Genomic DNA, 21,512 nt, shown 5'->3' with positions numbered 1-21,512 from the left:
GTTGCGATTTTTGTTTAAAAAAGTCCAAAACATAAACAGACATTACCTCCTTGATCGACATAAGCAGAAATTGAAAACTCTAGTTACAGGCAAAAAATAACCTCTCATAGGTTTTATAGCATTGGTTACCATACTTGTACGTCGCACTCAATATTGATGTATTGAACATTTGATTAGAATCACTACTGAAAATACGTCATCAGTTTTGGATGGAGTAATATTTTCACTATAAAAAAAAACCTAATTTTAACAATTTCTAGGTAAAAAATAGACCAAAGTGGATAGATAAATTTTCAGTTGGTTTATTAAGCATTTATGCTTAATAATAAACCGTTGTATTCTAATACGCAGCTGTTTGTGAGTTTTTAATCGTGTTGTACAGTATGTTTGACAAAGCTTGATTGGCTCATCCGTTGATATTAAATTGATCTCTAATACTATTGAGAGTTTTGAGCTGGTGAAAGAGAAAGAGCCAACCAAAGGAGCCAGCCAGAGTTTTGTCATTCTCTGTGATAATTTTGATACAAGAAGGTCTCTTCTGAATCGCACCATCTGAAAGTGACGAATAACGAAGATAACTTCTGAAAATGGTAAGTCAACTCTATATCTATATGTTGACGAATACGTATGTATAGCATTCAAAGTTTACGTCTGTACCTACCTTGAGGTCTTTGATGGGGCGCGGGGGGGGGGGGGGGGTTGGGGGGTTGGGCTTAAAGGACCAGAATGCCATGCAATGAGAAATAAAGGCAAACATTTTGTCGAGCTCCGATTGATAAATTTTTGACGCATTACTCCAAATGTAAATTTTTATATGTTATGAAAAATGTTTACAAAACACCATAAAAAATCTATGCTAATTCGTGGCTCTGGTTTAGTTTGGCTTTGATTCCTAGCAGTGATAGATAAAAACTTAGAGGTGAGCATTCGTATAAACTTAGACCTGAGCATTCAAATTCAACTTTTCTAGAGTTTTCAGGGTAGAGCAGAAATGAATGCAGCGTTATAAGGTCTACAAAAGGCCTTTATAGTAAATTTAAACATTCAACAGAAAATTATAGCTAGGTAATCGTATAGCATCATAAACACGGGGAGTAACAAAAAAACCTCAAAAACATAATTTTTGTATAGGACATACGAGAAATGAAATCTAACGGTATTGACTTATACTGATTGTTCATTACACTAAAAATTAAATCGGTACACAGACATTAGTGAATTTTAGTGTCCGATAAAATATGAGTAGGAGCAAAAAGATCCAATAATACTATCAAATAATTCAACTGTGCAATAAAACTATTTCATAATAGATCGGAAACGAAAGTGGGCACAGAAAACACCTGCTTGGAAACTATAAGCAGTTCACCTATCTCCTATGTACACTGAGATTCCAAGTTAATCACGTTCATTTCCACATTGAACCAGTTAATAATTTGATATGTAGGCGATTTTAATGTTATTAATATTGTTATTTATTATTATTAAAGTTTGTGAAATTACATTCTGGTAGAATTTTTGCCCGGTGTTTAGGTACAGTTGCACGTGGTGGTTGCTCTGCTGGGCATTTGTGTTCTACCTTTCATCTCTGCAAACGGTACGATGATTTTCCTGTTTAAAACAAATTTATTTTTGAGTAATTAGCATTTCAAATTATTAAGCAAACACCTGATGTAAAATGAGTGACAAACAAGGAGGCTCGGCAATGTGTGTTCGGATTTTCGGCATAATTGTCTATCAAATGAGAAACGATAAAAGAACCCAAAAATTAAAGGATTTTTCAAAAAAATTGTGTATGGACAAGAAGATCGCCTCCAACGCAAATAATCGGGTGGAGTAAAAAATGCCGCATTAGATTGATGCGCTCTGCCACTATTAAGAAAGCGAGGCTAGACGAAATACAAAAACAAAACAACTACAAACATTAATTACGTCCAAAACTTTATGTCACTTAAAAAAAACTTAATAACAAAGTCAAGATAGCGTCAGATAAAACTGAAACTGAACAAAATAAACTGTACTTAATTGAAAAGATATGGGACCAGTCCATAACAAGGCCCGGTAACAATTGGACAAAAGAACAAAATCAGCAAAGTTAAAAAAATGCGCTTTTATATTTTAAAAACAATTATTTTCAAAAGTAATGAAAGCCATTAGATATCAACTGAAAACATCCTAATGTTTTACAATCACCTAGACTTCTAACGCTTCTATAGTAGGGCATTCGGACTTGTCACTATACACTTCTTTATTTGGTTAGAAAAAGAACAACAAAAAGAGAGAGCAAACAAAAATTCAATTAAAATTTGCGAGAACACGCTGTTGAAGCCGTAAAGCCATATTTTGCCCCTCAAATTATGTTTGATTGCGCCTTCTTCGATGAACCCAAAAATGTGCTATGTGACCTCACATTAATGAGACTATGTCAAAAGTAGACAAAAAATAGAAAAAGAGGAAAAAATAAGAAATGCTTTATTATTTTTTGTAGACAATTGTTTTCAAAATCATGAGAGCCATTAACAACAAAATCAAAAAATTAAATAGGTACGTTTAGTCGTCCAAAAGAAGCGCTTGAAAACTAATATTTTCAGAAAATGTATTACGTCTACAAAAAGAACATCAAATAAAGACAAACATAAAAAATTAGTTTTCATTTTTGCGAAAAACCCGTGTCGAAGCCAGTAAACTCATAACGAATTCTTAAAAAACAGTAGATTTTGTACATTTACACCTTCTCATGACATCCATATTGTCATATGTGACCTGTAATAATTAGGACTAGGTAACCAATAGACCAAAAAGTACAAAAATGCGTAGTTAAAATGTTTTTTTTAATTTTTGAAAACAATTGTTTTCAACGTGATGAAAGCCATCAGCTATCATTTCAAATCAGAATATGGACTCATTTATTACTCCATAAAGAACAATGAAAACGGTCATGGTCCAGGAGTAAAAAAGATAGTTAAATGATAGTTATTCCTCCATAAAATCAATGAGAAGTGTCATTATCCAAAGTAAAAACGATATTTAGAGACAAATAAAAAAATTCTTCGAGAAAGGGGTGTCGAAGCCGTTAAAACTAAAAATCTATGCCTCTATATATTTTCTATTGTTCATTTTTTGAACGCCAGTAATGTAGTAATGTAATAAGTGAACTGTCAATAATGCGATAATGTGATGAAGCGAGAAAAAAAGCGCGAAATATGGGTGATTGCCGAAAAAAAAATGTGAAATATAGTAGTATTAAAGTCAGAAATCCATAACTTAAAATATTAGATTTTAATTCAGTAGAAGGAAGAGGAAGAAGAAGCTCTCTTTCTTTGCTGACCATAGGTTACAAGCTGACCATATAAAGAGAAAACCAGTGGCAAAGTTCAACAAGCCATTGTTTTTATTTAAAATTCAAACACTTTTAAAAGTCAAAACGACTTTAATTGTTCAAGTAAAGAAACTAGATACAATAATTTGGAACTGCTTAGGAAGCCATTTGGATCTGTCAACAGTGAGCTTTGAATTGAATTGTTATATTCATTAATTAAAAAAGCAAAGATCGATTTCTTCTTTAGAATAAAAATACCGGTTGACTACAGTCGGAACTTTTTGGAATTATAAGAGTTGAAGAATGGACCAAAACCAGCGTTGCTATTGCTGTTCGTCCAATAAAAACATTCATTTGTTTCCAATGTTATAGATCTAGATAATTTCTTAGTTAAAAGATCAAAAATTAATGATGCGTTTTTGATAATCATAGAGTTAGCAAAAAAAGTTAGGAAAAAACAGAAAAATTTTAAATCCAAACTACTCTCAATAGAAGAAGAGGTAGGAATTGCTCCAATTGTAGGTGTATCTTGGGCAGTTTTTGATGAAAAAGTCTGAAATTTGAATAATTTAGCAAAAATTTTAGCCAAAAAAAATTAAATCGAAATAGTCGACAAAACTTTTTTGTCTTTTTAAAAAATTCAACAGTGCTATTGTTAACAATTTTTTCATGTTTTACCAAAATTGATGAAATTTTAGGCCATTCTGGAAAATGAGAGTAAAATAGAGCAAATCGGTCTAATATTCACAAAAATTTAAACCACGATAACTCGGTCTAGAAAACAAAATTCGAAAAAATCTTTTTGATTCCATATTCTACCCTGGACGGGCTTTTTAATGATACCACTCACAGCTTTCTACGATGAATATGTCGATCGGAACAATTATCAGTGATGTCATAGTGGTTTAAACAGTTAACTCATTTTGGCCATGGTTGCATTGGACCAGAGTGAAAAAATAGATCCGCTGGCCGATGACCATAATGTTTACATTTGCCATAAAATTTCTTAAATTTCAAACTTTAGATTGAGGTGAAAACGTCGTTTGCTCAAGTTACAAATTTTTTTGGTTTGGGATGTTGTTTTAATTTTGACGGAGGTATATTCAGGTCATTTTAAAACGTTTCACTGCAAACCAATTAACAGGCTGTAAAATAATTCGGGATCTAAATAATTATAGAATGAAACTCAATTACGCTTAAAAAAAATAGTTCAATTTTTTGCATTGGAATAATTAACAGACGTTACCGGGGGGGGGGGAAGATCCGAAGAAAATCTTACAAGATAAACTTTTTTCTCGGCTAGGCGTGTTAATTTTTTTAAGCGCATTCTTCAGCCCAATCGAGAACTGATCTCAATTTAACCAGTTATGGCCTGGACGACGTCAACTCTTCGAGCTGCGGTGATGCCAGAGACCAATTTGTAATTGACCGTCTGTATGATAGTCAATGCTTTTCGAGGTTAGAATCATTGCTTTTGTTATTCATTACACAAAAATGTTTTTCATCAGTCACCTGACCTATATCTTTTACACGGTAGTTACTGAAAAAACTAATTTTCAGATCTTTTCGAACTGCACTCTTCCAATAGGCGCATGACATTTTACAACATTTGAAGAAGCAACTTGAAAAATCTTATCTTTTTCATGATTATGGGCTTGAAAAGCGTGCAAGTATTGTTCCTGTAATGAATGCAATTTTATGCCGAAGAGCTCTCACTCAAAATTTTGAATAAGCAGAAGTGAAGATAATTGAAAAAAAGCAGAAGACCTGGCATATTTTATTAATCTCCCTTTGTAGTGAATTTGTTTATTTACAACATAACTACACGCCAGATTGTGTTGCATGTTAATCACTGGACCGTTGATTTTAGTTTTGTGAGACAACGTTTCGTGAATTTTTTTCTTTTTGGTTTTAAAACAACTTATCGGTAAATAAATTTCGATTTATAGAATCTTTTCCTGGTTTGTAAGTAACAAGGAGGCTCCGTCACATGGGTTCACGCATAATGTTCCGATCCCACTTATCAAAACCTTGACTTGATTGTCTCACAAATTAGGAAGAATTGCGAAACATTCAAAAAATTCCCAAACTGTTAACAAAAATTGCTGCATGAGTAAAAAAAATTGCCTTAACTTCAAGCATCTAAATGAACCAATGAAAGCCGCATTAGTGTACCGTTGAGATTTGTCAGAAAAGAAGGTACATAAGACAAAATCACAAAATAAAGCAACAAAAAAACAATAATTTCGGCAAAAACAAATATATTTTCTTAAAGAAAACAATTGGTAACAAAGTCAAGCACTAGAAAGTCCTAATCTAAACAAATTATCTCGCACTTTACTCAGAGTCAGATGCGACTAATGATTATCGAGACTAGGTAACATGTCAACAGCAAGAAGAACAAAAAGGGATTAAAGCTAAAAAACCCATAAATTTTTTTGAAACCCATTAACTTCAGAAGTCATAGCAACCATCACATAATTAAAAAATTGAAGTTAAGAAAGCTTTCATCTGAGAACAAAAGTCTTTTTTATGTCTATGCAACCAGTAGAGTTTCGCAAAGGAGCGAAAAAAGCATACGTGGTGATAATTTTCTGAAAAATGAAAATGTCTGAATTTTCAAAGTCTGAATTTTAACCAAAAAGCCAAAAATGTTGATTTGAAGAACTCATTAACTCTCTTTTATCTCTAAATGTATTATAAATAACACTAAATCTTTGTAATCTAGTATTATGCCCTTGACAGGTTTTCTAATGATATCACTCACAATCCTGCACAATGAATATTTCGATCGGCAAAAACTGACTGACAATTGACTAAAAAAAACTGGTGAGCAAATAGTTCGTTCTCTCTCTAAGGTGAGGTCAGAGCAAAAACTTCACCTAAAACATTTTTATTGCATTTAGTCTGAGATTGTAGGTTGTATTTCTTTCTGGATAGGTTTGCGTTCTTTTTCATTCTGAAACTTTTTTTGGTCCCAATGGCGTTTTGTTTCAACATCGATCTAATTATGATTTCACCAATTTCTCAATGTTGAAGTTATTATGCTTTGTTGAACAGCTACAAAAAATATTTTAGCTGTTACACGTTTACCTCATATATCTACTCTTTTTCGTTATCGCCTGATCGCTTATAGCCAACCTTTTTGCACCCCGCAAAACTAATCTCATCATTTGTACAGAGAGCAATTTTACTTTGTTGATGGTAATTGGTTGGCTCTAATAGCAATTTAAATGGATTTTTGCTGTCGGTTGTAACAAATTTCAGTTTGATACAGACAACCTTCGAATAAAAGATAGACACCTAAATAATAAAACCAAGCATTGCAATGTGTGGTTGTTTTATAGGACAAAAATGCATTATTTTTTGTTCTTTGCTGCATCCTTATTCGGTAAATGCAGCTTGTTCTCCAATTGCGTATGTGAAAAGAATAAAATGCAAAAAAGATTTTAACTATTTTAACCTTGCAAAGCGAAGAGGGGGCTGTAACACAAAAAAAACCTATCTAGTAACCAAATTTTTATTTTGCATGAGCGATTTGCAATGAGACACTTTGTTATCAAATAGTAAATTACTAAAAGTTTTAATTATTTTTCTTAGCATCCAATTTTTCCAAGAAAAACAAAAATTTTTCAAGTGTTTTAAGTGCAACTTTGCAATTTAACAGCTCTAGTGAAACATTTTGACCATTTTGACGGGCTCATGACAAAATCCAGATGAGATATACTACATCACCGGAAAATATATATGCATAGTTTATCACTGATATGTGAAATTTTCAAAAACTTAGACTAATTATCAAGCGGAAAAAATTACTACGATTAGACAGGTGTTATCTGTCGACAGACTTTTTCATAAGAGAGCACCTGGCTTATATTCATGGCTGAGTTAGCCTATATGTAATAGGCTGTTCTTTGTGTTTCGCAAAAAAGAATTAAAAACCTGGCTGTTACTTTTCTTATAACAAACGTAACGTTTTCTTCCTATTTAATTTTTACATTTGAAGTTTTACATTGAATGTTTTCATTTGAAAAACGGTCTGTATTCAGTCAAGTATTCATTGTTTTTCAAAATGCGCTTATATGCCTAACCCAATTTTGATGGCTCCATGTTTAGCTTTGAAAAATTTTTGATTTCAGAGATTTCAGAGATTTCGGAAGTTTTTGATATTTGGTTCCTTTTGACTGTGAAGACCGACGGCTATTGGTGCCTCAATTTATCCTTGCTAAAGTAAAGTTTTTAAGATCAATTCTTAGAGTTTTTAATTTTACCTGAAAAATGCATAATTTTTTTTTGTTATCTCTTGTCATTCGTTCTCAAGGACTCTATTCATTGGCCACAAAAATAACCGAATTTGTTCGCAAATGTTGCACATAAGGGATTATCTAAGTAATTACTGTTATATATACAAATGGTTTAAAAGAATCAAAGTATGTGGTAGGGATCTAAAATTTTCCATTGATTATTTATGATTATTATTTACATGCTACAAATCTGATTAGCTCTTTTACGCTATACAAATCTTAATTTTTGCAAAACAAGTATCGATTTGTAAATGCAGGCCAGTGAAAATTGTTTGTTAATGCAGACCAATTGTTTTAGTCTGCTTAATAGCTCTATAATGTAGATTGTGAACATGTTCAAATAGACGAAGACCAGGCAGAGTTGAGACGAGGCGGAAATGAGTACAAAAGCAGCACGACACTAATCAGTGCAGAATTGGAAGTACATATCCACTTGTTCTCGACCATATATCCAAATAAAACAACAGGGATGGTTTTTTCATTGAACCTTTTTTTGGGTAACTGCCGAGGAAAACATTAACAAACCTACTGTGTTAAACCAATAATTTTTGCAATCACGAGCATCAATGAAGTCCTCATTAAAGGGAAGTGAGTGCAAAAGCTCTCTCATTAACAGCGACAAAGAACCAAAGTGCGAGAAAACTCCAATCAGTTAAAAAAAAATAGCGACCGGACATGAAAACTTGAGAAAAACATTTTTAGATGATTTCATTTGAGAAAGACTAAGTTTAGACTACTATTTTAAATGCTGCTCAACGCCCAAAAATAAAATTGGTTTTGTCACATAGCACGTTACGATGTCGAAAACAGTAAAAAAAAGTCGAGAAAGTAACAACCAATACAATTTTTTGCTCTTTAAAATGATACTTCTGATGTTTCTAAGAAATTCTGAAAAACATAGAAGTGTTGAATCATCGCAGAGTTATAAAGATCTGCTGACCGTCTATTTTTCCAGAGCCTGCATAATTAAATGCTAAATTAGCTTTCAGTTGATTTATTTATGTTCATTGAAAAAATAGAGTTTCTTTTATCATCGAGAAAAAACCATTAACGTTCATCAACGAGGGAAATACACAAACTGTGGACCAACAACTTCAAGATAGAAATCACTTTGGAGTAAACAATTTAAGTAATGACAAATATGCGCTCAACGATAATCAAATATGAGATAAGTCTTGTTTTATCAACCACAGACAAAATGAAATTGCGCTCAAATTAGAGTTTTTTAATATAGTGCTTAGAAATGAACCGAGCGAAAATTGTAACAGAAACGGACAAAAATTAGATACGTTTCTCTGCTTGTGTTTTTGGATATAAGTTCAAGATTATGATTTTGTTTTCGTTTCTTTTCTCTGTTCCCGATTTTTTTGAAAAATTTGACAGAACCGATAAAACAATAAATTTGATAATCGTGTATTAGCAAACAATCTTAGTGAAATCATCAGTAGATTATGTTTTCAAGACTTATTGCCCGCTAAACCTGAAGAGACATGTTTGCAACCATTTCCGCCTATCTACATAGATTTGAAAAAATTACCATCACTTTACACTGCTGTGGTCGGTTTGTTATCTTTGGCATATTTCTGTTGTTGTTGTTGTTGTTGTTGTTGTTGTTGTTGTTGCTGTTGTTGTTGTTGTTGTTGTTGTTGTTGTTGTTGTTGTTGCTGTTGTTGTTGTTGTTGTTGTTGTTGTTGTTGTTGTTGCTGTTGTTGCTGTTGCTGTGTGTGCTATGTGTGTGCGTGTGTGTATGTGTGTGTGTGTGTTTGTGCGAGAGAGAGTGTATGTGTGGTGTGTGTGTGTGTGCGTGTGTCTGTTTGTGTGAGTGTGTGTGTGTGTGCGTGTGTGTGTGTCTGTTTGTGTGAGTGTGTGTGTGTGTGTGCGTGTGTGTGTGTGTGTATGTGTGTGTGTGTGTGTGTGCGTATGTGTCTGTTTGTGTGAAATTGCGTGTGTGTGTGTGTGCGTGTGCATGTGTGTGTGTGTGTGTGCGTGTGTGTGTGGTGTGTGTGTGTGGTGTGTGTGTGTGTTTGTGTGTGTGTGTCTGTTTGTGTGTGTGTGAGTGTGTGTGTGTGTGTGTGTGTGTGTGTGTGTGTGTGTGTGTGCTGTTTGTTTGGTTCTTTTTTGGTTGTTTGTTTATTTGTTGCTTTTCTGTCGTTGTAAATACTGCTGCATCTGCTCCTCGCAGTATTGTAACGTACAGTTCATCCTTGAGAAGCTTTTGGGTCTTTGCAGGAGAGTGTATTGTGATGCGACCGGAGATCCACAGAATGCAACCGTGTGTGAGAAGGGCTACACCTACATTGCAGACGATGACCCCAACTGCTACCACCCCTCTTCTGCAGAGGCAACAGCCGCATGCGCCATCACTATCATGTGTGGACTTGATGGCATCTCCGTATACATTGGAGACGAAGCCGTTTTCAACCAAAGCAAGGCCAGTCTTCAGTTTGGAATAAATGGAGCCGCAGAGTGTATGATAAATCACACTGGCAACGCTACCGTACCAGGACACTACCAGGGCACGCTGAGCTTCGAAGACACCGAGTAAAATATTATCTCTATTTAAAATTTTTGACAAATCACTAGACGCCAATTGGCGCTTTGCGAGCCGGAACGACTTCCCCGTTCAAAGTTAATGTTTTCATTAGCCGGATCTATTCTGTTTGCCCCCCCCCCCCATCTTAGTGGGCTTATATTTTTTACGCCCCCCAGGCGCACGTGCTATTTTTTTACATAGTAACGTGCTATATAGCAACATATAATTTGTAACTGGAGGCGTAAAAAACAGTGGGGGGGGGGGGGTGGCAAAACAGAATAGATCCCATTAGCCCTTTTGAGCTGACTAGCGCGTATTTTTTCATATGTGGAACCAGCCATTCCAAATAATATTAACAATTAATTACAGGTATTATTTGTCTATGAGATGCCCTTATAATATGAAGTGTCACCAATTAACTTTGTTGTATTTTGGGTGTAAAAGTTAGATATCCACAAGGGGGGGGGGGGGAGGGGGCATAGATTTTGGCTTCTCTCATAGTTTTATTGGTTCTACTTCTTTTCACCCCGATTCATTTTTAACCCCGCATATCTTGACCCCATATCAATCCACCCCTCTATCATTTAACTCTATTGTTCATCCCCCCCCCCCTCCCCAATTAGCAGTTGTCATTGCACGCATGTTTTGTCATGATAAAGTGGATAACTTAACGGCATGTTCTGTATAGTTCCGGGCCAACGGATGCTGCTTGTGGTGTTAGCCCAACTCTGGGTGGTTCTGGAAGCAACCACTACATCCAATACAACGTCAAAATCATGAGGTACCTTGGGAGGGAAAGCCTGGTGAATGACTCCGGCAGCGAACGAGAAGAGGTCAGAGACGGGACCAGCGGAGCAGTCATCACTCGAGAGAAGTGTTTCATGATAGACGCTCAGTGCAATTACAACCCAGATGGCACTGTCACTGCTTCATACCAGCCCAGCACACCTAATGCAATTGATGAGCACGCCGAGAACACGTTGATATTTGCGATGAAACCGATCAATTGCTCCACAGGAGATGAGATCGATCCACAGACTGTGTTTGTTGAAGATAAGATCTGCTATGTGAACAAAATCACTACAATCTGGCACTCTGGTATCCGCATTAGTAGCACCAAATGTTGGGCAACCCCCTCTTCAGATCCATACGACCCCGTTTTCTACCAGCTGACCAATTACACTGTGGATATTGACAGCACCTTTGGTTGGATCTGCAATGGAAGTGACGCTTACAAATCTAGTTATTACGAGGAGGCTTTCGGATTCTATGCATTCAGGTTCCAGTCTGGTAACAAAGATGCTATGCAGGATGTGAACAGTTATGCCCAGACTGTGCACATCCACTGTGAAGTGAATGCGTGTGATGTGGATGACGAGACATCCACAGACTGTAAGCCACATTGTAATGGGATAGGACGATCTCGAAGGGCTGTCAGTGGTGACTCGGTCACGTCTTCCTTGACCAAAACCAGGACCTTCAGCAGGGCTATTGTGATGCCGAAACAAGTGGACGGAGGTGCTGTATATGTGGAGACCCCAGCAGCCTCGTACAACTTCCTGTCCGACACCCTCTCTCTTGGCCTGTTCGCTGTTGGGTGTGTGTTCGGAGTTGTGGCGCTTGGACTCTTCGTCATCACCAAGAGGCAGAGCAATACTCTCAAGTACCGAGTCCTAAACTCAGAGTAACCAATCAGATCACGCATCCGAATTCATCTTGCAAGGATATGGAAACTCAGAGAGCTGTATATAAAAACTGGTTGAATGGAATAATTTTTGATACCGCATTGATATTTTTGTCAAAAGCACATGTGAATGAGATGATTAATTACCCCAACTGTACATAAATTTAGTAGCTAAATTGTTCAATAGCGAGTGAAAGAGCTCCGGAAAATTCATTTCAGAGTACATTTGAAACAATCTTCAACACTATTTTGTGCAAAACTGTTGCTTAATTTCGAGTTTTTGGAGCTCTGGATTATTTTATTGCCTTATTGCTTGACTGTAATCAGAAATAATTCTTTTTCAATCAACATTTATCACATCTTTTTAGTTTGATCCATCGAAGGATGAAAAAATCTTTAATCGTTCCATCCTCAAATATACACCCGATTTGAAACATTATGAAAACTAAATTTTCGATAGCTAAATTTTTGAAAACTAGTGCTTGTTTTTTTTTCATTTACAACGGCTTCTTCAATTTACGCCGATGAGAAAAGTCGGTTGTATTTGTCCTAATTTTCCGAATGGAAATTCGTAGTGCCAAAATTCGAGCTTTTTGATGTACGCAGTCACGTTGAAATACGATATAGATCGAAAACTTAGATGTTTTGTTTCCAAACATCTAAATTCGGAAAATATAACCAGATGCTTATTTGTTTACATGTTATCCCAAACATTTATCGTACTTAACTATTTATCGTACTTAACTAAAAACATCCTACATTCTAGGAAATTTTCCCAAATTTAGAGGTATGATCTTTATTGTTCCATTCAAATGAAATTAATATGCATCAAAGACCCCCCGAATGATTTGACTATGCTGGCTTAAACAAAGTCCATGCGCATAGTTTGATCACATTGAAGAGCAGCTTATAACAATTATTTTATTAACCACCACCCACTTTGAAGGCGTACATACACCACCACAAACTTTTCACATTTTGCGAGCATTTTTAATCTTCTATATATGCACATAACCAACATTCTCTTTGTTAAAAACTAATTAAAAGTTGAAAGCTTTCTGGCTCGATATTTTACGATACTCAACATTCGTTACCAAATTTTGAAACGCCTTCATGGTAACAATGCATTAGTTTGCTTTTTTGTAAGCTGTGTATTATTTTGTTTTGATTTAGCTTAGCTATGTATGTATTGAAAGCTAAAAGTAGTAGTTTAATCAGCAAAGTTTAAAACGCGAAGTAATGTTTAAAGTTACTTTTTCAACGCTCAACTATAATTAACTGGCACGTTTTGCTGCCAAAAAATGTACGGTCTTCGTACGCTCTGTTTAATTTTGAATTGATAAATGAGCGGCGATTATATTATATAAAATGTAGCAAAGTTTAACAATTAAAGCTTTGAAAAGAGCACAACGAATAAGAATAATAATTATAAGAGTTGATTAAGCCAGCGTTTTTTGCTGGCCACAGTTTTGAATAGACTGTTGGTTATGGCTCAACTCTACCAACATGTGAATGTATAAATGCAGAACTAAGTTTAAAAAATGAATTAATATTCATACATGAAGTGTTAATTAAACCAGCATAGGTGTTGACGATTTTGGCTTAAGCTTACAGGTGTTAATTGAGATTTATTCACAGTATAGGTCGGCGATAAAGTAAATAGTCTTGTTTTAAACGTTTGTGTTATAAGGCCATTCTGTTAGAATAATTAGTCCGTGTCAGGCGCAATTACTGTGGAAAACTTCGGAAATATGGTAAGATAATTTAGACTAGGTTTGTCGGTAGCTAGAGGGGTTATAGTATTTGTCGGATCAGTTCAGTCAATCTAAACGGCTTCAACATCGCCGCATCACTTAAACTATAAAAAAAAACCGGGTAATCAAAATTTGGGAATCCTAGTGATCAAATAATTCAAAATCTTGCAAGAATTTTTGGAAAGCTGTTTTTAAAATTTCCAATGGATATAAATATATTCAAATTCCATAGAGACAATGGTGAGCATATAATAGAGGAAAACGATAATGCATCAGAACCAGTCAGGAAAATATAACATCTCAGATAAATGTAACTACCAAAAAAGTCTCACAAAAATTGTTTTGGTTTTGCTTTGAAAATCCAACCTTTTCTCTTTGGACAATTTTGATTAAAAAACACAATACATATAGTTGGTTTAAGTGAGAGAACTACAAAAAAATGGGAAAAACAATGGTTTAATTTTGCGATAAATTAATTGAGCAACCTGAACTTGTTTTTTTTCTTTCACCCGTTTGTATGAGTATAAACAGATTACAACCGAAGAACCAGAAATCAATATTCAGATAACATAGAAACATTACTAATATCGCTAATTGCGTCCACACGCAACAATCTGACCCCCTATGGTCAGTAAATTGTTGTGCATTCTTCCAATAAAGTGCAGAGAGTATTATATGTTTTTGGGTGTCCCGCTTTTTCACCCCTATTCATTTAACCCCCTATCATTTAACCCCGATTTATTCACCCCTGAAACATTTAACCCCTCTATCTTTTAATCCCTGTATCATTTGACCCCGATTTTATTCTTTCTATAAAATCAGGATTTATAAAATTAGCAATATAATCATTTGGCCATGCCTCGCGGGCCATGGCCATGCCTCAGCGGCCCGTGGGACTTGATATGAAACTATCACAACCGAACGTGGGATTAATTTATCCATTTATTTATGACAAAACGTGCCTTTACTGTCGACTGCTAATTGGCGGGATGAAATGATAGAGGAGTGAAATGATAGAGGGGTGAAATGATAGAGGGGTGAATAAACCGGGGTTAAATGAATAGGGATGAAAAGAAGGAGAACCGTTGTTTGAAATGAATTCCTGAATCCATCAATCAACTAACTGTAACGAATACCAAAAAGTATTACCTCTTTATTATAAAAAATAGTTCAAAAATTTTCAGAGCTTGAAAAAAGCAACTTTAAAAATTCTCATAATTGAAAATGTTTCTTTTGCTTAATTTCGAAAAGTTCGTTCAAAAAATTTCCTTCTTTGGAACAAAAGTTGGAAAAATCAGTAATGATGGATTTGACAAAAATGATAAAATCGCAGGCAGATAGTTTCCGCAACCAAAACGAGTTTTTCTCGCTCCCCCTAAGATTGATTTTTCCCCAATTAAGCACAAAAGTTCGTTCAAAAATAGAAACATCGATGTATTTTTCGGACTCAAAAAAATTGCATATTTTTTTTTTTTTGGGGGGGGGGGGGGGGTGAAATATGGATTTTATTTCCTTCAACAAATTTTCCGCTTTTGTTTTCTTTTGAAATTTAATCAACCATTTCCTAAAAATAATTAGGTTTTTTGGTGTTCACTGACTTCCTAAAAAGTCAAAGACAAATCCCCGAATTAGTGCTAAGTTTAAATTTTCAGCAATTTTGATAGATAAAAAATTATTTTTTTTGTTGATGAAGAAAATTAAAATTAAATTTCCCAATTAAAACTGAATTGGTTTTTAGCATATAAAAGTGCTTCAAAGCAATAAAAAAATTCGAAAAAATTAAAGTTAGGTTTTTCTTTTCTTTGATATTTTCATTGTTAAATGTGATGAAAAAGGAAACAAAAAGACTGTGTTTGTCAGATAAGCTGAAAAAATTAAAAATTTCAAAAGGTCGCATATTTCAATCAAGACGTAAAAGTTAACCAGTAGAAGAAAAAATATTAAGCAAATTGAAATAGCAAATTTTTCTGAAGCTTATAAGGAGGCTTAAATGTTTGCGTACAAAGCTAGTTTTGGAAAAATATCAAAAAACAGAGGTATTGATATTGAAAATTATTGTTCCGACTCACTTCCGCGGCGGGAGGAACTATATACCTTACTGTTTTTTTTTTCGTTCAGTCAGTTTTTGCCGATCAATATATTTATCTAACAAAATTATGAGTGATATCATTAGTAAGCTTGTCAAGCGCAAAAATTTTAAATAAATTTTTTTTTCAATTTTAATTTTCCCGACGAGTTACGGAGGTTTAGAGGCTTGTGAACACTAGCATAAATTCGGTTGTCTGGTTCTCATTTTTCGCAATTTTTGACTAAACTATGATCATTTTTTGCTAAATTATGACAAACCTGTTATCGATAGTCCAATTGGTTTCACGATTAGAGATTGAAGAGCGTCGGTGGATTGTTTCAACCGACTGTTTTGGCAGAATTTGAAGCTAATTTTTTCTCCTGAAGCTGTTGTCCTTGTTTTTTCATGTGTGACAGGTATTGCAGACAAAAAAACTGCTGACACAATCTTTCTTTACCCATATATGGGCTTATTAAACTTTCGTTAAAAGAGAAACTTCTTATGCTATCATTTGACACAAGGTGCTCTTTTATTTGGTAATATAACTCAATAAGCATCCAAAAATCATCATTTATTTTATGATATAAAGAAGTTTTCGTCAAATAAGTTATTTGGGTAACATTTGGTACTTTTTTAAAGAAAAAACACGAACAAGATCAATTCTGGTCTAGTGGTGGAATTTTGTAGTTAAAATTATTCGGATTGTAATGGCGCACTGTATAATGTTATTGAAATACTTTTGCCGTTTTATTTTTTTTAATGTTAGTTACAGACCAGAATGATTTCAAATTGAAACTCAATTAATAAATCTAAGTTTTTTTGTTAATCAGGAATATTAATTTTAATTGACTCACGTTGTCTTGGAATAAAGAGCTCATTATACCAATTTGTTCTAAATCAATTTAATGAAAGATAAAACATATAAATTGCAAAATATAACAAGCAAATTTGATGGTAAAAAGATTTACCAACACAAAAAAATTAATTGTTTTGATAGAAAACTACTAATTTAAAAAAGAAATGAGCCACCTACAACAAAAAGAAAATATAATTTGCAAAAAAACTCCTAAAATGAGGAAGCACGGGAAGAATTTCAATTCACTCTTGCTTCGGTCGATTGATATAATAGATAACTGGCAAACAATGTCATGCTACAGGAAAAATTTTCAACTTTTTCTGACGAAACATAATCCACACAGAGAGTAGCACTTTTCAAGAAAAAAATTAACTTTGATTCCTTAATTTTTCGATTTCAGATTTAAAAGAGAGTTCTAGTTATCAGGCACCATCATATATCTCCACTTTATTTTTTAACTATAAGCTCAAAAAGCAAAATAATCCTCAAAACTTACTTGTGCGGATTAAAAAATCTTCGAAAGTAGATATAACAGTACGCATCCTAGTAATCCAGTCTAAGTGCAATAAGACAAAGAGAAAAACAAAAAGGGGTCTTGTGTAGCAGTTATAGCTCCAAAAATGATAACAATATAAAAATATTAACAATTAGGAAATTTTTAGAGTCGGTGGTTTTACTCTGAATAAAACCTTTTTCTAAATAATAATATTTTAAAATTAAAAATAGTTTATCAAGAAATCGTTTCGAAGAAAGAAACCTTGACAAACACAAAAGAATAACACTTTCTCGATGAAAATTTAACAATACTTTGAGCAATAATGGAAGAGAAAAAAAATAAGTTTCTTCCAGTCTTCGAAGCGTTGATTAAAACAGTTTTTCTTTACATTTCCTGTTTTATGTTTTCTGCCTGTCTGTTGATTGGTTTGTCTCTTACTCTTCTTATTAATTTTTCGCTGGTATCATTGGCATTCTAATGAGTTATTGTTTCATTTTGTATAATGGTTAGAGATAAAGCATTTTTTAAATGGCAAAAACAATTATTTTCGGGCAATAAGTGGTTTTTGAAATCTTTCTATCTCTTCCTCATTTGGTGGACAATTGAGCCAAGAACGTGGTTGATTGGGGTGGGAACATTTTGTACAAACGCACATTGCCGAGGCTCCTTCTGATAATCAAAAGGGAAACCGACAGACTTCTCAGTTTCCGATGTTTGAACGTTTATACTGATAAAGTTCTTGCGGGCAACTAAGGGAAGAAAATGTGGGTAATGATTAAACAGTTATCAATAAACAGTTGCCATTATTTATCAATTTTAGTTATCAAAAAACAATTTGACGACAGAGATTGTTAAACCTATAGTGCATTGGGTAACTTTTCCATAGAAACATTTAGTTCTAATATAGAAATGTTTAATTCTATCCAGCATTCACAAAAATTGTCTAAATAATTTTTGTTAATCAGGAATTTTAATTTTAATTGACTCACGTTGTCTTGGAATAAAGAGCTCATTATACCAATTTGTTCTAATTCAAATTAATAAACGATAAAACATATGAATTGCAAAATATAACAAGCAAATTTGATGGTAAAAAGATTATTCTAATATAAAAACTTAATTGTTTTGATAGAAAACTACTAATTCAAAAAAGAAATGCGCCACCTACAACGGAAAGAAAATATAATTTGCAAAAAAGCTCAAAAAATGAGGAAGCATGGGCAGAATTTCAATTCACTCTTGCTTCTGTCGATTGATATAATAGATAACTGGCAAACAATGTCACGCTACAGGAAGCATTTTCATTTTTTTCTGACGAACCATAATCCACTCAAACGGTAGCACTTTTCAAGTAAAGTAATTAACTTTGATTCCTTAGTTTTTCGATGTCAGATTCGAAAGAGTGTTCTAGTTATCAGGCACCATTATATATTTCCACTTTGTTTTTTAACTACAAGCTCAGAAAGCAAAAAAACCTCGAAATTTATTTGTGCGGATTAGAAAATCTTCGAAAGTAGATATAACAGTACGCATCCTAGTAATAAGGCAATAAGAAAAACAAAAGGGGTCTCGTGTAGCAGTTATAGCTCCAAAATTGATAACAATATAAAAATATTAACAATTAGGAAACTTTTAGGGTCGATGGTTTTACTCTGAATAAAACTTTTTTCTAAATAATAATATTTTAAAATTAAAAATAGTTTATCCAGAAATCGTATCGAAGATAGAAATCTTATCAAACACAAAAAGAACAACACTTTTTCGATGAAAATTTCACAATTCCTTGAGCAATAATGGAAAAGAAAAAATTAGTTTCTTCCAGTCTTCGAAGCGTTGTGTAACAACAATTTTTCTGATTTTTCCTTTTTTTCTGATTTCTGTCTTAATCAACAAAACTTTGCTAGTTTTTTGGTACTTAGTTAAATTGCTACTTAGTTTTCCGCTACTTAAATTTTCGCTACTTATATTTTTTCTATTTAGTTAGTTCAATTGCGAAATAAATTTCTCAGAAGAAAAATGATCGCCAGAAACTTTTGCCTGATTTATTCGTATACTAAATTACTGAAAAAAGTATTAAGTCAAAATGAGTACTCATGAAGGGTATCTTTGGTCAAATAGTGCAAATCCAAATGTGCATATTGATTCCAAAATGGATGGGATGTGTTAGCACAAGACCTTTATTCAACGAAAATGCTTTCTTTACTTGTCCGCCAAAAAGAATTGCAGAGTACCCCGACTTGAATAGTGGTTGTTTTTTATGCTCCACCATAACTTGAAACTGAAATATAAACACTAAAATTTCAAAAAAAAATAGGAGGGATCAACTGAAGAGACTCTGTTTCTCTGGAAGACCAGAAAATTTTCAATGATGTCTTTGAGGTACCACTGCAAGGCAAAATTTTCAAAAGTAAATGATTTTCAAATTTCAATTTTTAAATTACCATTGAAAAACTAAATTGATTTGCCTTTATGTTCCGGTATAGCACATTTTTTTAAGATAATTTTGCAATGATCTTTCCTGTATACATAGCCAAAAGTCAACGTTCATATATTTTGGCCGACTTAAAAATGGCAAGTTTTTGTGTTTTAAACAAATTTACATGACTCTCAGAAGTCACTTCGAAAATCTGTCTTTATTTGTTTGTCCGGTACGTAATTCTTGATAAAGGCCAGAAGTTCTCAGTGGCTTCAATCAGAATGAAATTAGCCATACTTCAGCTGATGCTACTAATCAGAAAACAGAACTGTACCGGTTGGAACATTTTGATACATTTTAAAACCAATTTTAAACCATTTTACCAGTTCCAAAAATTGCAATTGAAATCTCCAACTGTTTTTATCTACATTGGCATCTGAGCAAAAGCATATTTTAATTCGTAACACGCAAACAAAAACTGAGTTTCTGCGAAATTGATCATCTGATACTGATCAAAGCACTTAGTTTATGCCTAATGTGGCCGCAAACCGGTTTTAAGGCAATTTTAGTATGATGGAAAAAAATCCCATTAAATACTACTCAGTGGAATTTTCCACAAAAATGTTTAATCATTGGAAACAAAATCAAACCAAATTATATCACTTCAACTACCATACATATACCCCGTGTATCAAAACTTAATACACCGTGATAAAAAAACATTAAAAAAGTTTTAAGAATTTTTTGTTTACCTAGATAAGAAGATTTCACAAAGGTTTATCAAGACTTGCCTAAAAAAGATGTTGTTTCAAGTTCTTGGTAAAACTAAAGCAAGAGAAGTGAAGATCGTCAATTTCTTGTCTTATCAAGTAGTATCAAATTTTGATTCAATGAGTAAGCTTTGTAACTTTGAAGTTAAATCCTTACACAAGGTACTCTGAAGTTAGTGCAGAGAAAAACAATAGCTGAAGTTGACATTCAGGTTTCAAAAGTTGAAAGTCGATCCGAAAATTTGACTTTGAAATTGAAATTTTTTTCCTGCAATACAAAGAATCAGCGGTGGCACTTTATCGTTACAACTCGATGGTTGGTAGGATTTACCTATGCGAATTACTGCTTTTCGAGCGGAAATCCATAGAAATGAGCGTAAAAATGACAATAATCCAACTAGGGGGAAATTAATCATTTGGAATACGATAACAACGAATCTGAAACAACTTGTTAAAAAGTATTCATTATCAACCAAAAAAATCGCCAAAAAGCAAATATAACAATTTTTGGTCTACATATTTTCTAATATTGCAATTCTGACGGGAACTCAATTGTTATCAACAAAAAAATTGTAACCAAAAATTGACTCGTTTGCAAGAGGTTTTTCAAAACTATGCGTTCTAAATGTGAATACCATTGAAAGCTGTCTGCTTTGGTTTTTAATTGTCACATTTGGCATGTTCGCTAATTTTGGGATGGAATCGGAGCGTGCTTGAGAGAATATGAAATTGAATAGCACAAAAATAGATTTCGTAAACCGTGTGCAATTTCTTTTCAATCATCAATTCGCGAACCGAATCATGTGGCCTTTTAAAATAATTGAAGTCTTTGAATTGCGTCAAGATGAGATTTAGACATAATTCCATATATCAGTACGGCGCGTTGATCAAACTTCTTGCATAACTATTATAGAACAGAATTAGGTTTTCTCTTGTACAAAAATTTCTGCTCTGTTTGGACAGTTTTTTTCACATTTATCGAATGTGTCTCTGGAATTTCAGTTTGGAGTCTTGCCGACGAATAGATCCAAACTATGAATAACATAGGCACATGAGAGTCAAACATTATATGACTTGTTGGAATCAATATAGTGACTGTTTCAGAAGCAGCTGTGCAGTGCTTTTGTTCTTGTTTTGGCTCTTCGGGTCACCCAATCTCTTGTTCCGATCACTGAATCTGCTCGTAAGTACCACCTAAATTCATCTCTTATTTACCCCCAAGGACATCACAAATCAACTCGCTGGAAGTTTATGAGAGTCATCATTTTGACAAACTGGGAATAATTGTATCAAAACACAATATAATTCCCATTTC

At 33.8% G+C, this 21,512-nt stretch overlaps 2 protein-coding genes across 3 annotated transcripts in view; both read left to right on the top strand.

The window, feature by feature from the left end:
• The first annotated feature begins 434 nt into the window (after positions 1-434).
• Positions 435-12,199, top strand: LOC142339279 (uncharacterized). 2 transcript variants are annotated; one of them, XM_075389186.1, is made up of 5 exons: positions 435-590; positions 1,531-1,594; positions 4,651-4,774; positions 9,850-10,161; positions 10,842-12,199. In XM_075389186.1, the coding sequence occupies exons 1-5, from the start codon at positions 588-590 to the stop codon at positions 11,839-11,841; spliced, it is 1,503 nt and encodes a 500-aa protein (XP_075245301.1). In that variant the 5' UTR covers positions 435-587; the 3' UTR covers positions 11,842-12,199. The 2 variants fall into 2 exon arrangements, with proteins under 2 accessions (XP_075245301.1, XP_075245300.1); XM_075389185.1 differs by having other exon boundaries at positions 4,639-4,774.
• Positions 12,200-13,414: 1,215 nt separating this feature from the next.
• The window catches only part of LOC142339278 (uncharacterized), a 36,825-nt gene continuing 28,727 nt past the window's right edge, over positions 13,415-21,512 (top strand). The window contains exons 1-2 of the mRNA XM_075389184.1: positions 13,415-13,591; positions 21,302-21,380. Of these exons, the coding sequence (XP_075245299.1) occupies positions 13,589-13,591; positions 21,302-21,380 (82 nt within the window). The 5' untranslated portion in view covers positions 13,415-13,588. The remainder of the gene's footprint in view (positions 13,592-21,301; positions 21,381-21,512) is intronic.

Source organism: Convolutriloba macropyga, chromosome 5, assembly GCF_964194025.1.
Source record: "Convolutriloba macropyga chromosome 5, txConMacr16.3, whole genome shotgun sequence".
Lineage (NCBI taxonomy): Eukaryota > Metazoa > Xenacoelomorpha > Acoela > Convolutidae > Convolutriloba > Convolutriloba macropyga.
Note: the sequence above shows the minus strand (reverse complement) of the source record. Positions and strands in the feature narration are given on the sequence as shown.

Excerpts from the sequence above, each read along its gene's own strand:
- LOC142339279 (XM_075389185.1), top strand. Across the intron at positions 1,595-4,638 it reads ACCTTTCATCTCTGCAAACG|CGCATTCTTCAGCCCAATCG; the intron begins GTACGATGATTT and ends AATTTTTTTAAG. Across the intron at positions 4,775-9,849 it reads GATAGTCAATGCTTTTCGAG|GAGAGTGTATTGTGATGCGA; the intron begins GTTAGAATCATT and ends GGGTCTTTGCAG.